This window comes from Austrofundulus limnaeus, unplaced genomic scaffold (genome assembly GCF_001266775.1).
Source record: "Austrofundulus limnaeus strain Quisiro unplaced genomic scaffold, Austrofundulus_limnaeus-1.0 Scaffold35, whole genome shotgun sequence".
NCBI lineage: Eukaryota > Metazoa > Chordata > Actinopteri > Cyprinodontiformes > Rivulidae > Austrofundulus > Austrofundulus limnaeus.
Genome location: NW_013952437.1, coordinates 357503 through 372746, shown reverse-complemented (window position 1 = coordinate 372746; position 15244 = coordinate 357503). Strand labels below are relative to the sequence as shown.

Genomic DNA, 15244 nt, shown 5'->3' with positions numbered 1-15244 from the left:
ACTTCTATGTTGTTCAGTTTTTCATTGAATTTACATGATATTAAACCTGTTTATTGGTAACATTCTGCAGTAGCAGTAGATAATTGCCGTTGCGCATGGTTCTTTAATTTGAGGAAATTGGAAAGTCCTTGAAAGGTCCTTGAATTTGATGTTGACCAAGGTGTGAACCCCGCTTTTATCTCTGATGTCTTACACCAGACTGCATCTCTCTAGGATGCTGATGGACTAGCCTAGTTGTCTTAAATGCGTTTAGACAAATGCCATGAAAGTGGATTATAAAGTTCCTCAAATTGGTTTGATTGACTCACCAGCTCACACTGGTTACATAAACCAAACCAATTCTCAAACTGTCTTTAAAAAAAGGCGTGTAAAACTACGAAGAAAGAACTGAGCAGTCGTTATGCTATGACTCAGCTGAGGGATTTGTGGCCTTAGCTCAAAACTATGGGTTGAACAAAGAAACAAAGGAGAATCATAAATTCAGGACAGTGATGCAACAAAATCAAAGCTTTGGCTGCATCTGGTTCCATTAATAGCTTACAGCAACGCTCAAAAACACAAACAGGAAAACTCTTATTTTTCAAGACAAAGATTGTATACATATTTAATTCTGTAAGTATTTTGAGAAATATATATACATTTAAAAATATTTGGAATGTTAATATATGGTCAAATCAGTGTGAATGGTATATTTCCATGATAATATAAAATATAATTCATATGGCAGCCTTTCTTGATTTATGTTTTTTTTTTGCATAGATATGATTGAAATACTTTTATACTGTTTATGCAACATGTTCTGTTACTTGTATGTTTGTTGAAATTGGATATAATTTGCATTATATTATTATATTTCTTAAACTTTCTTTACTAAGGTCAAGCATACCAGTTGAGATGTTCATCGTGAAGCCAGTTGCATAAATTTGTTTCTTTTTTTGAGTGCAAACTTATCAGGTATGAAGCAGAATCATTGTTATGTGAAGATAATAAACATTCCATTGGAAAAAGTGTTATGACGTTTGTAAATGCACAGTCTCTTGTTGAACAGGTCCGAGCTCTCGGATCCAAGTCTTGTTACTGCTGCCCAGAAACCAAGTTCAGGTGACAGGATTTGCAGAGCATTTTCCCGTCGTAAGGGTAGCAGCCGTGCTCGTTTGGTTCAGGGGAAAGCTGGATGATGCAGACCTGCGGACGAGAGGGAAGACTTTAAAAACAACCGGCGACGACTGTATCTGAGGTCTTTTTATAGTTGGCTGCACAGTGAATGCTTACCTCACACCTGTAGCAGTTCTCATGGTAAGAACGCCCAAAACACTCAACAGTGTAGCTGTCAGTGCCGTCTTCTTTTGGAATAATGAGCTGGTTACAGGAGCTACACTTTGGTGCATATTTCCTTTAATACATACAGTTATAAAGAAGACAAAAAGTGAAGACATTTGTTGCATTTWGCATTTTCTAAACTCAGAAAATGCATTCATAAAATATATTTTTTGTCATAATCGTTTGCTGTCGTACTTGTAGTAGTCCTGGAGGCAGTAAACTTCTCCAACTTCCCCCTGAGCAAACGTCTGCTCTCCAATCTGCTGTTTGCATGTTTTGCAGGTGAAACAGGAGAGATGGTACGCTCGCTCCAGTGCACGGATTATCTGATCTGTGATAGCCTCCCCACAAGCCCAGCACAGCTCCAAACTAGCCTGAAATGTACAAAACAGGTGGCGGTTCYTTAGATTTATGGGACTTCTGTTCAGATTTTTGACTTTTTAATTGTTTTTARTTTAAAGCTGTTCACAGGTGACTGTTCTTGTTAGTTAATCAAGCAGTTTAAAAGGTGATTTGATGTCACCTGATTTAAAGGCTTCTCTCTYTTCTGAACATTTTTAAAATTCACAGAGTAAGAATTTATTTTGAAAACACAACAAAAGCAACAAAAGACATTTGTTGATTTCATTAATGTGCAAAAGTTTTAAACTTCTCACATGTCTTTTTTTCTCTCCATAGAGCCAGATGTTTTAGAAAACTTTTTAAAATTTTTTATTTGGATCCCCGTTAGCCATTGCCGTAACAATGGCTACTCTTCCTGGGGTCCTTCAAAAAAAAAAAAAAAAGGCAAAACAAACATTACCAAAACAATTACAATTACACACACTTAATATAACATTAATAACATAGTATATCAATTCATAAATGTGCAACTATAACACCCTACAATGCCCTTTTAAAAGCTCTAATATTTGTTYTATTTAAAAATGATGAGGGAAGGGAATTCCATGTTCTCATTCCTCTAAAAATAACAGTCTTTTGTCCAGCATTCCTGTTGCATTGTGGAAAAATAAAACAACATTTTAAAGCATGTCTAGTATTGAACATGTGTACAATGTGGCTAAACAAAAGTTGATTAATTAAACAGATAGTAGATAATACAATATTTCTAAAAAAGCTTAAAAGGGCAATATCAACCTTATTTTTTTTTTACCAATAGTGCCCTGTGCAAATTGAGAACATTTGTGTATTTTGAACAATTCAGTGCAAGACGTGCTGCCCTATGTTGAACTAACTGCAGTTTAGTCAGATGAGTTAGAAAACTTTAAGGTGATCTGGATAAAGGATTTCTCCAYTTTCTCTTTGGAAGTTTTTCATTGAACTTTAGCTGCTTTTTCACTAATTTTCTGTGGAGTTTATAGACCTGGCTATAGATATTGTGCCGTATGTAATTTAAAAATAAAGAAAAGTGGATGAGATGTGCTTAAATTAACTAAGAGGAACAATATCTGAAAGTCATGTCTATAGGAAACTGGAAAATAAAATATCCAGCAAAGATCTGATTTAGGTTTAGGATTTGAGAATACTTGGGGCTAAATTTGTGTGTGTAAAGCTGTTAGATTTGGTTTGAACAGAGCCCTGGTTCATCTCTTTAATTTCAGGTGCCTTTTTTACAGCCTGAACAATTCATTGGTCAGAGTTAAGTGTTTAACAAATAAAACAGTCCTCTGAAAAAGCACAGATTTGTGTTTTATCATGAGAATCCCACTTCAGATGTCTAAAACTCTGCATAGTTTGTTCTTTTACATAGTTTTTTTGAATTTGTAGATTTGTTATCAATGTTGTTGTTTGTTTGTTTTTTTTTGTTTTTTTCAGATCTACCTGATAGCAGCTTTCACAAAGTGGGATCCCGGCCTTGTTGTAGTACTGTTTCCCAGCCAGGGGGATGTGACAAGATCTGCACTGGAAGCAGCCTTCGTGGTAAGTCCTGTTCAAGGCCTCTAGCGCAGGTTCAGACAGAGCCACGGGTTTCCGACAGAAGCCGCACACGTCTGCAGCGAATATCATCGGATGTTTATGCAGGTTGTTATTTGATCAGGGTAAAACACTGTGGGTAGAGATGCTGCTACCTTTGCTCTGTGCTTGCATCTCTTGGCCGTTTTTGTGAATCTCGCAGATTTCTTCACTTTGGGTCGATCCATTAGACGGTATGCATGTTTCAACCTAAGTGCACATGTAAATCAAAGAAAAAATTAGGTTTAAGTTACAAAAGGAACTGTGTGACTGATGTTTAGTAAGAAAGCCAAAACGCTGAGAGCGATTATAAACAGATATTTCAGTTTGGATCTAAAAAACGTTGATGAAAAGTTTTGATGAGTGGTAAGTTTTTGGTCTAAACATGTTGACTCATAAATGTGGAAGAGGACATTCTAGAGAGCATGTGCAGGGAAAAAACTGTATAAAGTCTAAAACTGCAGAAACAATAGAAAAAGGATGCTGGGCAGTGAAAACAATAGACTTCCTGTTCCAGCTTAGCCAGTTTTCCCTAAATTTTGTTTACCTGTTTTGAGATTGGACTTTGATGGAACAAAACACTTCTTTTTTCATACAACCAGTTTTTGGAGGGTGCTCTGTTTGTTAGAGAAAAGTTGGAAAACCTTTTTGTTGCTGGTTGGATGCTGATTTGGGCTCTGCGGATGGAGTGATGAAGGAGGTGGTGGGAATGATGGAGGGGGTGGTGGAAGTGACGATTCTTCAGAGAGCTTTCCTTTCAGAGATGCAGGAAGTTCATCGGGAGGAGGGAAGAGCTCTGCTTTGAAGAGAAAAACAATATTTTTAGGTCAGCACAGAAATTCCTTCAAATTTAGCCTGAGATCAATAAAAACAACAAAGAAGTGTAACACTGCAAGTTTTAAACGATGTAACAGTCTCTCCTGGTCAGACCTGACAGGTTCAGGTGTGACACTAAAAGCAACAGATTGTTCCTGGTGTGTTGTGGCTTTAATGCGAGGCTGCTGTTCTTAAGTTGAAATAAGCTCACATTTCTTTAAATCCAACACATTTTCAGCCCTTTTTTTCCTTTTACTTTCTGCTTTAACCACCGCACACTTTTAAAACATCAGCCGATATGTGATTGCACACAGCTCCCCCTGCAGCCACAGGTACAAAAATGTTTTCAAGAACTAGATTTGAATCACTTACAGAAATCTAATAATGGTCTGGAAAAAAATAATCAGATCCAGTTTGTCTGTAGGGAGGACAATAAAAGAAGTGGAAATGACAAGACAGGGTTTGAATGCAAATTATAGAGGAGTGACCCCCAACCAGGGGGAGCGGGGAGATAAAACCCAGCTGGACAGTAAAAACTGARGTTTTCTTTATATCTAGAGTGCACTTTAAAAACACATTTAATCATAAATACCCGGAGAGATCCTCTGTTTCTGATCTTCTCGCAGCTTTGCTTTGGTGGATCCAGTTTGKACAAGCTGGGAGCTCTGAGGGTCTGACACTGGGGTACCAGGAGTCCAGTTTTTGCTGTTTGCAGAGCTGCGGGCGTCAGAGGAGGACTGGTCGAGTTTCGTGGGTGTGTGGACAGGTACGCCGTCACCTTGGCTGACRCTCCGCTCCCTGCCGGAGGCGCTGTGGGCCTGGAGGGCAGGTTGCTGCTGGGTCACCGTGGCTCGATGAGGAGAAGCCAGGGTGATGAAGACGGAGGACACCATCCTCTTTGGGGTAGCTGCGGATGCCATGCTGGTACGAAACCTTCGCAGACGAGCACAGAACAACGTTTACAACTCAACCCTGGAGCTGAAATGACCTCAGCAATAAAGAGACTGACAGCGAGCCATAAATTTCATTCTTATCTCAACAGTCCAGTTTCTGGCCCTCCTGGGCATGCTGGTTTCAGATTTAAAAGGCACAGATCTAAACAACCTGTTTCCTTTAAAGCCACTCACACCCTGTATGAGCTGCCCCTACATACCTGAAACAAAAGTCTCTCTCCCTCCTTTCTTCTTCCTTCTGAGAGAAGACTTCACTCCGGTGGAGAGGGGTGACTATCTGCAAAGCAAAGCCACTCCTTTTTCCTTCTCTATCTCCCCTCCCTCAGCTCACTCGTCCGCTGACCCCTCCTCCTCCTCTGGCTGAATGACAATACAGCCTCCCTCCTGACCATAAAAAGTGAACAGCTAATCTCTGGCAAAAGTGCAGTAAAAAAACAGAAAGAAAGAAATCATGACACATTCATCCACTATGAAAACTTGGCAATCCATGAAATGCGCATGCACCTACACGTACACACACAAACACACCCTCAGAGTTGTGCAATAAAGCTGTGCAGTCACAGCAAATAGAGCAAAGTTGGTCTTTTTTTTCCACAATTGCAGAGTCATAAAGGTTTTTTTCACCCTGACGTGGACAAGCAGAGACGGCTCCCGTTTCTAAACTTTTCTGCGTGCCAGCAGGATGTGACTGTACCTGCCTCCCTTCTGCTCCTACCTCCAACCTTTTCTCTTTTTCTTCTGCAACYTATTGTTCTGTAAAAAAAAACAACAACCTCACTTTCCCTTTACCTCCCTCACCGGGTCTGCCTCCTTTTTTTCCTTTCTCCCTCTTTCCTTCTTCCCTTCCCCCACATTATATCAACTTTAGCCTTGACTCACTATCAGTAATCTTGTGGCATTAGCTCCATTGGGCCCCACAGATGGGAGCAGGCAGTGTGGTTACAGTGGACCTCTCAGCCTCTTCTTCTGGTGCAGTTTRGGCTTCAGGAGCAGCTTCTCTGGGATTTGTGAAAGAGGAGATCTTAGGTGAGAGCTCTGGAGAGAAAAAACAGTTGCTTTGTAGTGCAAAAACTAAAATCTGCTCTCCGTCCCCTCCGAAGTGAAAGATGAGGTTAGAGGAAGAAACGAGACGCATGTGGGTCAGAGTGAGCAGAGAGGGTTAACAGGCGATGAGGAGAGTGATGGGGGTCTCTGTTGTTCCAGCTCCGTGGAAAGGAATGCTGCGGTGATGTCACGGCTGCAGGAAGGAGCATGCCCACGAATGATACAATCCCAGGACCACCACACTTCGCCCCTCCACCCCCCTCAAAGCCAAAATCCTCATTAAACCCTATGAACCTCTTCAGTTCCACARGACTTTTCACTTTGAAGAATGAGAAAGAAAAAATGAAGAAAAAAAAAACACAACAGATGGGAAATAAAGCTAAATGAGAAGGATGGAAAATGAGTTTTTTAACACTTTTTTCAACACCACTTCAAACCTGGAAAACAGATCCTAGATTAGTTGTTGTTTTGCTTCTGTAATAAAAATGTTGATAGATCCCACGATTTTCTTTCTCAACATCAGTAAAAAAAAAACACTTTCATCGCTGTTAGCAAAACCCCACATTCATGGCTTTTTTTAAAATCAAGATTTGCTGTTTGAAAGCAACAGTAGTGCTCATTTCTTCTCTATAACATGAACCAGATCAAATCTCCAATCCCCCGACTCAGATTACCAGATTACAGCGGAGGTCAGTCGGTTGTGGCCGCCATCATGATTTGGACTGACTCCAAAATAACTTTAAAAAAAGTTGTGTTAAAATGTGCTTTGTGGTTTGTGTCATGTTTTGCTAACAGAAAGATTTTGTGGCAAAGTTTTAAACAAAGATCTCATGTAATCAGTCGCAGATGACTTTCAGTTGAAAGTTTTAGCTTAAAATCCATAAAACTAAGACCCATTCATGTGCTGGATGAGGTCAGTTAGCCGTGGTGGCCATGTTGGATCAGCAGTTCATCCAATGATCTTTTTTTTTCATTAGAAGCTGTTTCAGTCGTTCATGAGATTTTTTGCTAACGAACATGAACACAGACATATTTCTTAACTTCAAACAGTTTTTGTTAAAAAATTTCAGTTTTGTTTTAGTTCGTGTTCTTAGTTCCTTTCCTGATTTCTGTAAAAATAAGAGCAATACTGTCATTTAGTTAGTTTAGTTTGTTGTTTGCTTTAGATTTCTTGCAAWGTTTTATTTTATTTCAGGAGTCTGTTCAGTCTTTTAAGATTTTTGTTTGGTTGGTTCATATTTTTCTGAAGTACGGAAAAGGAGAACGGCCATTTTCCACAAGTAATTTTTCCCATGGTTTTCTCGAGATAACTACATATTTTTTGTTATATCATGATAACGAGTTAATCGTGTCATTTCACGAGATAACAACTTAATTTCCAGATGGTTTTCCTCTTGTGTATCATTCAGTAATCATGGAGATGTCGTGGTCCCCTCAGCTGTTCATCAATGAAGTTATCTATCTGTCTGTCTGTCTGTCTGTCTGTCTGTCTGTCTGTCTGTCTGTCTGTCTGTCTGTCTGTCTGTCTGTCTGTCTGTCTGTCTGTCTGTCTGTCTGTCATTTAAATCCCATTGAGATCTCAGATCTCTTTTGCAGAGTGTCCTGGGCCTGAAGTCAACCTGTTAATTGTTRATAATTTTGTGTTGTTTTTGTATCATCAGGCTCAAATTGTGATGTTTGTCTTGTACAGATAACTTTCAGATCGACCCTCATCATTAAAGCAGACGGCTGGCCCGCCTGCAGCTCAGCAGGTGTTTACACAGTCATCTTGAACTTGATGATATAATAAACTTTATCGGTCACCAGCTGAGGGGATCGGACCATGGTTACTGAATGATAAACAAGGAAAGCCATAAGTTGTTATCACGAGAAAACGGTCCTTGTTATCTCGTGATAACAACATACAGTATTATGTTGTTATCACAAGAAAACCATGGAAAATAATTACAAGCGGAAAACGGCCGCTCTCAGCTTCCGTACTGAAGTTCTCATCCTGCCGAGACATTTACTTTGTCTCTCAGATAAATAACTGAAGCAGATCTGCAGCTTCTGAACGTTTGAACAGCTTCCACAGTATGAGGAAGTTTTAGTTTCTCCTCTGTCACCGCTGCTGTAACGACACTTTGCCCCCTTTGATTMAGGAAATCATCACATCTGTGTTTTAACTGTGAGGCGAGTTCAGTCAGCATCCTGCTGGTGAGTGTTTGTTGTTCATGTGGATTGAATGTTTTTATATTCCATATATCCTCTTTTATCCTTTATTTTGTAATTGGTTTTTTTTCTATCTTTCTCTTTTTAAATCACCTCTTGAGCCATTTTGAACAGGACTCCTTTAAAAAAGGTTCTTGGTACCAACATCCGTCCTGAGTGATCTGACTGGACCTTATAACAGCAAAAAATTCAGACAGACTGAGGACAGAGTTGCTCAGTGAAACCTTTCTTGGTGGTACAAGGCAAATAAAKTGAACTTTTTTCACTTTAACTCGTGCCAATAAGTAAAACTAATAGATCCTCCATAATTGGTTACAAACATATACAGTGTCCTCTTGTGGCTTTTGTGATAAACATCTAAGAAAAGTGCTTAAAATAAAAAAAATATCAAGAAACCTTTTTCAAAGAATGCTTTATTTAAAATAATTACATTTTTAATTGTTCACCTCAAATTGAAAACAAATTTACACACAGAGTTACTCCTTGATTTGATTAAGACAATGTATACAGCATGAATTAATCACTTTACGTCATTGAACTTATCACTAAAATTTCTTTTATCATCACGAGTCTTCGCTCTTCTTGGTTCAGATGAGTCACTGGACCATCGACCGTCATCTGATAATGTTCTGGTCTTTGCGTTGTGGTTGGGCCTCTTTTCCTCTTTGCTGGAGCTCGTCTCTTCTTCCTAAAACACAATCAATATAATGAGTCGTTTACAAAACCAATAAAGTGGGAGAAATGCTGTGATTTGCTCATGCCTTTAAAGCAGCCTGCAGCAGATCTTGAGAGGGCAGCAGACAAACRCCCTCTCCCAGGAAAGAGACGAGGAGGTGAAGAACATCGGACCAGCTGCCCAGAAGCATCATGAGCATCAGTAACCCCCCCAGTCGTAACACCACCGTCCGCAGGAGGGTCTCTGAACCCGTCATCCGCTGCTGCTCCTCTGCAAATAAAAAGCAGTGCGTGATTCTGAAAAACAATTACGTTTGTTTATATTAAAACTAATTTGGTTTACATAAGAAATTTAATTAGCTAGGAATATTGTTGACTTTTTGTTCATGGTTTTTACTCATTTTTAAATATTCCATATTGTTAAACACAAAATAAGGGGTTATAATTTTAGCAACCATTATACTTATTTTGCAGCAGTTTATCCACACATCAGATGACATTTTTTATGTTGAAAGATGAAAATCTAGTGTATAAAGAAATTATGTTTTATGAATAAAATTGCACTTTTAAAAACTTTTCAAAAACCTTCAAACTTTAAACTAATTTTACATTTGGATTATTACTATTTATGGTAAATTCATATATTAGTTTAATTTATTCTTGACAAATGGTCATATTTGCTTATTTTTGTTTTATCTAATGATGCTTTTTATTCATTTTTAAGTTCTCAGTTTGCATTTTGGTACCAACAGTTTTTTTACACTACTTTCTGTTTCTATTTCTGCTGCTTAGTTTTAAACAAACCCTCATATTTCAAGTGTGGAAAAAGAAAAACCTGTAGCTGCTTGGATTATTTACCTTGATTATAAACCACCAACATAGCGTAGCAGACAGTAAGTGGCGTCCAGAACTTTATAGCATCCTTGTGATTCAGGAAGTGCTCATAAACTGTAGAAGAAGCTGCCAAAGATGCTACAGCAAAGGTCAAAATCACCAGCTTTTGCAGCGATGCCAGGATGGTGTGTCCAGAGGTCAACAGACTGATGCATTTCCCACAGTAGTGCTGTGTGCTGTGTAGTGGGTAGAGTCTAGCCACATGGGTCCACAGACTGCTGCTGTAGCTGGCCAGGGCCCAGCTGAGGCCAGCAGCCAGCAGCAAACTAAAGGAGCTGTGTGGAGCCCCCTGATGGAGGAAGGCCAGAGTACAGGTGAGGCTGCAACCCAGGGAGAACTGGCTCTGGATTAGGAGAAAGTCCACACCTCTAGCATCCTAAATCACACAGAAGCACAACATGTAGAACAAACTAACAAACACTGATCTGAGATGTTCAGCCGACCTGAGGAACTCACCGATCCGGGTGATGTCAACGCAGAAGCAGCTCTGAGCAAAAACTCCAGCACTACGAGCGAGGCCACCCTCACTCCCACCAAAGACAGGACGACACTGAGGCACCAGAACTGAAGAGATGCTCTCCATTTCCTTCTCAGAGGGTTTCTCAACAAGGGTGGCCTCTGTTTACTTTCACGGTCAGAATCACTGAAAAGAAACYTCACTAAGAATCCTCTAAAACTTCTCACTTGAAATCCATGCTTTCTTTTTTTGTCTCAGGATGATCTCACCTGCATGCTTCAATAAAATTGTAAACTCTCATCAGATCGTAGAGTATTGATATTCCACACGCACCTATGAGGCCTTTAAACATAAACAACAACATGAATAAACTAAGTCATACTACAGGACGATTACAGGACAACAAATGGAGAAAACAATGTTTTAAGTAAAAAAAAAAACATGAACTGACCCTGACAAAAGCTGTCCACAGGATTTGAATCAAATGGTGTCCATGGAAAGATGTCCAGGATCCAAGAGAACAGAAAAAACAACTTCATTGTTTCTTTGTAATTTTAAACAAAAATTAAAACCAGTTTTAAGATTTTCTTCTCATGCTGCCATTTTTTAAAGCTCTGTCCCAGACTAAAACTCCATCAGTGTTCAGAATGAAGACCTTTGGTAAAGAAGTAATGTTCTCTTTATTTTTGATTTTATTGATCAACAGGTTCAAAGGTTAAACTGATTTAGCCTCCAGCTGTCTTTGTAACCACTTTCCAATAAAAGAGGCTGAAAGTCCTTTCAAAAATGATTAAAATCAAATAAACTCATAGACTGAGGTCCATGTGAACCCTCAGGTCACCTGTCACTTTATWCCATCGGTGCGTTTTATTCTACGATACTTTATTCAAACGTGCAATATCCCTTCATCTTCTCTTCCTATATCATATTATGGGATATTTTTCACCTAACCATGCTGTTTATATTTTTGTTTATATTTCATATTGTTTATACATCCTGTTTATTTTGTTTTTCTCCATAGTGTTTTATACTTATTTTATTCTAGTGTGCTTATCTTGTATTCTCTAATTAACTTGAACAGTTGCAGCTATAATGACTAGTTTCCCTCGAGGACCAATATTCTGATTCTGAAATAAAACTTCACCCCGATTAAGAGTCAAGTTTAAAAATAATATTTCTAGTTTTAGTCCTAAAGTTAATGAGTTTTTAATTAATTTGATGGTCAAAATGTGTTCAGTCTTTGCTGAATCATTTCATAACGTTTAACCATCGGTGCTGCTGAGATTATTCAAAGATTAAGCAATAAAAAGTGTTTTTACAAAATCAAAATGTTTATTGTGATTATTTCCTGCATTTAAAAGGCCTGAAGTGTCAGACAGCTGTAATAAAGGCCTCAAATCAAATTATTTCATTTGCATATGCTCATACCATCAGAGTTTCTCCTTTGTCAATGACAAGGTGAGTATATTTAGACAGTAAAACCTGACAAGCAGCAGTAATTCCTGATTCTAAAAATGGAAGAACTATTGAGTCATTCAAACTCGTTCCTCCACTTTGTTGAACACCGTGAGCTCTGCTCAGACTGAAAAATTCATGACAACTGCTTACATCTTAGCTGTGACTTTACACAGTTCAAAGATTTAACAGAAATGCATCTAAAACAGTCATACAACACGTACCATCATAAATACTTAGTTTACCCGTCTTTTGTGCTTGTGTCTCGCTTAAAAACACTTTTTTTTACTTGTTACATTTTTTGCTTTCCAAAAGAGTAAAAAAAGACACTTGACAACTCACTCTGATTTGTAAAACAAATATAAATCCACAGCTAACAGCCCAAAAGCTCGAAACAGAGGAGCACAGCTTGGTTTTATACCAGCACTTTCCAGTGTTGGATTTAAAAAAAAAAAAAYGGTTACGCTGCATTTGTTTGATCTTTTCTAACGTATGTAATAAAAACTGCTGAAACATTTCACGAGCGTTCGGGTGTCGGATCATTTCTTGATTCAGGGGCAGAGAGAAACGTTAGACGAAAACAAATTACTGGTGGCGGCCAAGAAGGTGTTACATAATTAAACACAACGAGAGCAAACCGGCTGCTGACTCCATCTTGGTTTTTATCACAAAAACACCAGTGTTCGTACGTAAATCAACAAAAAGAAGAAAAGACGTGATTTTCAGAAATGTCCAGCTTTTTTGTTTCCACTTAAAGTTCACCCATCAGTGGAGGATCCCTTTAAGGCACATGTTTTGCAGGCTCTAGTAGTCTTTGACTGCCTGTTGCCTCATCAGATCCCAGAACAGCATGCTGAGCATCGTGTGAGGGGCCAGTCGCAGGAAAACAGGGCCCATGCCTTTATATAATCCCAGCAGACCCTCAGATTGGCACACTTTCAGCATACAGTCTAAAAACCCCTGGTAGAGGCGCCCCTAGAAAGCAGACAAAAACAACATCTTAGTATCTGTTCAACCTGCAGACGTCTTGTGCAGGAGGAGGTTCTGTTTAAAGGGATCCCRGATTAGTTGTAACATTAGACTTTATTTGATAAACATATATTTTAACTGTAAAATAAAGACTGTAAAAATACTGTAGGATGTTTAGTTTTTATTTTAACACAGATGGGGCCATTTTATTTACACGCAAAGCATTCTGGGTAAATGATGACATGGATAGGTCCTCGGTGTGAGCGAGCTATATCCACCCTGAAGGTTAATCTTGGACAATATCTGARGATCGACTCTTTTAAATGAAACCAGAGAGCGTTGACAGAGAGGAGAAGGTAGAAATGACTCAGCCTGTAACTGAAAATYTGGATGGAGGACAACAGAGCTGCTTCATGGAAGAACCTCAGCTTAGCCTGTTAGCTTCAGCGTTAGCGCTGACGCTATTTTGCCTTATGTATTAGCTCAGTGCTAGTGCAACAAACAAGCTAAACTGTTGTCCTCCATTTATATTTTCAATTACAGGCTGAGTCATTTCTACCTTCTCCTCTCTGTCAACACTCTCTGGTTTCAGTTTAAAGAGCCGATCGTCAGATATTGTCCAAGATTAACCTTCAGGGTGGATATAGCTCGCTAGCAGCCTCACACCGAGGACCTATCCATGTCATCAATTACCCAGAATGCTTTGCATGTAAATAAAATGGCCCCGTTCGTGTAATATATTTTAAATTTTTAGTTTAAAAATGATAAAAAACTGAACAGCCTACAGTATTTTTACAGTCTTTATTTTACAGTTAAAATATATGTTTATTAAATAGGGTCTAATGTTACATCTAGTCATGGATCCCTTTAAATCTAAACTCACCCTCCGAAACTCGTCCACTGGCTGGTTGTAGAGCCGAGTGCTGATGACATCAAACGGCGTCATGGTGATGGCCACGGCGACACCACTGATGGAGGCAGCGATTAACGCCGAGAGCCACCTGTTTGAACTGAACCACTGCGCAGACAGAGAGAAACTTTGTGACCATCTGCTGGCAGGAAGCAGCTGCCGAGTTATGTTCATCGTATTCACCTGAGAGCGAGACGCCCAGTCCTTGGCTGAGGTAAAGGTTGCCAGTTGAGTTGCCGATCCAACCATGACCCGAGGCACGGCCCCGTTCACCCCCCTCCAGAGACCGGTGAGACCATCTCGTCTGTAGATGGTGACAAAGGCATCAGAAACCCCCTGTGGTGGAAAAACAGCAGAGAGAGGGATGAAGAGCGTCACGGGGCCTGAAGATTCTTACTTCAAGTTGTCAAGCAATGACAACTAGGTGGATAAAACTGTCAAAATCTTAGTAAAGAAACAACAAGAGACAATTATTGTTCTGTGAAAAAGATTTTAAACTAATATTTTGAATCCAAGAAGACATATTATCGTCTTTTAAAGTGTTTTTTCTTTCTTAACACTTTGTCTGCCTTTCTCTCATTTAGTTCGTATACTTGACCATGGTTTATTTGCAGTGTGTGCTTTAAAGTGCCTGTGATATATATATATATATTTGCAATAAATATGAATGCATTTCTGGGAAGATAACATTAATAACATGTTGCTAAAAAAAAATCACGCTGCTGAGATGAACAGCTGGTAAGATATTTGCATGTTCCCCTTCTTAAAGAGTTCCCCTTTGATGTCACTTCCTGTTTCACTTTAGCTGAGCCACTTTCAAAGGGAAAAATTACAGTTTATGACAAAATTGGTAAAATTGTGTGCATTATGCCAAGCTACTTAATTATAAAGGGTTTTTTTTTTTTTGAGTTTTTGTATTTGAATGATATCCATTTCACAGGCACTTCACATTCTGAGGAAAGCAAACAAGTATGTTTAGTAGAGGAACAGTATGTGAAAGTCACGTCATTAAAAATCTGGGGGAAAAAAACAACATAGATTCAACACATGACTTCAGAAATTTTCAACCTTCGTTTCATTATTGACCAAAAGCCCAGTTTTCAGCTATTGTCTGTTTGGGAATCAGCTTGTTGGTGCTAAAACATCATTTTCAAATCTTTTCATCAAATCTTTTCCAAATTGTGTCAAAATCAGACTTCAGGCTATACTTCAAATTTTAAATTGTGTTGATAGATAAATAAATTACAGAACTTTTGTTTAAATGTTCGACATATTTGAAGCGGAGAGGAGCACCAAGCGGACTGACCGGGGAAATATCCAGTCAGTCTGCCTGGTGACATTAATCGTATTAATCGTCAAGTGTCAAAAAATAATCGATTAATGTTTTTCTGAAGATTAATTGCACACGATARGATTATGCCCAACCCTAATAATGAACAAGAATTGTTAGAATAGGAAACATGATAAAATATGTGTTTATTACGGAGGTCTTTGATTTTTATAGATGAAACCAAACGGAAATGAATGAATAAAGAAAGAAAGAAAGAAAGAAAGAAAGAAAGAAAGAAAGAAAGAAAGAAAGAAAGA

At 38.8% G+C, this 15244-nt stretch overlaps 3 protein-coding genes and 1 long non-coding RNA gene across 7 annotated transcripts in view; 1 reads left to right on the top strand and 3 right to left on the bottom strand.

The window, feature by feature from the left end:
• Positions 1 to 573: 573 nt before the first annotated feature.
• On the bottom strand, positions 574 to 6225 carry fblim1 (filamin binding LIM protein 1). 3 transcript variants are annotated; one of them, XM_014006374.1, is made up of 8 exons: positions 5922 to 6225; positions 4682 to 5022; positions 3918 to 4072; positions 3390 to 3483; positions 3142 to 3311; positions 1516 to 1694; positions 1273 to 1393; positions 574 to 1185 (listed from the first exon to the last, which is right to left on the bottom strand). In XM_014006374.1, the coding sequence occupies exons 2-8, from the start codon at positions 5007 to 5009 to the stop codon at positions 1075 to 1077; spliced, it is 1158 nt and encodes a 385-aa protein (XP_013861828.1). In that variant the 5' UTR covers positions 5010 to 5022; positions 5922 to 6225; the 3' UTR covers positions 574 to 1074. The 3 variants fall into 3 exon arrangements, with proteins under 3 accessions (XP_013861828.1, XP_013861829.1, XP_013861830.1); XM_014006375.1 differs by lacking the exon at positions 5922 to 6225 and adding an exon at positions 5243 to 5477; XM_014006376.1 differs by lacking the exon at positions 5922 to 6225 and having other exon boundaries at positions 3918 to 4069; positions 4682 to 5233.
• LOC106516165 (uncharacterized) lies at positions 3152 to 6583 on the top strand. Its single transcript, XR_001310070.1, has 2 exons — positions 3152 to 3240; positions 6246 to 6583. It is a non-coding gene; the product is annotated as an uncharacterized LOC106516165 (long non-coding RNA).
• A 2109-nt stretch (positions 6584 to 8692) lies between these two features.
• Positions 8693 to 10899, bottom strand: LOC106516162 (transmembrane protein 82). The gene is made up of 6 exons (XM_014006371.1): positions 10775 to 10899; positions 10593 to 10665; positions 10323 to 10509; positions 9831 to 10242; positions 9059 to 9243; positions 8693 to 8985 (listed from the first exon to the last, which is right to left on the bottom strand). The coding sequence occupies exons 1-6, from the start codon at positions 10860 to 10862 to the stop codon at positions 8818 to 8820; spliced, it is 1113 nt and encodes a 370-aa protein (XP_013861825.1). The 5' UTR covers positions 10863 to 10899; the 3' UTR covers positions 8693 to 8817.
• Positions 10900 to 11633: 734 nt separating this feature from the next.
• slc25a34 (solute carrier family 25 member 34) overlaps positions 11634 to 15244 on the bottom strand; it is a 6798-nt gene continuing 3187 nt past the window's right edge. For both annotated transcript variants that reach the window (XM_014006373.1, XM_014006372.1), the window contains exons 4-6: positions 13841 to 13993; positions 13631 to 13765; positions 11634 to 12753 (exon numbers count right to left, since the gene is read on the bottom strand). In XM_014006373.1, the coding sequence (XP_013861827.1) occupies positions 12583 to 12753; positions 13631 to 13765; positions 13841 to 13993 (459 nt within the window). In that variant the 3' untranslated portion in view covers positions 11634 to 12582. The remainder of the gene's footprint in view (positions 12754 to 13630; positions 13766 to 13840; positions 13994 to 15244) is intronic.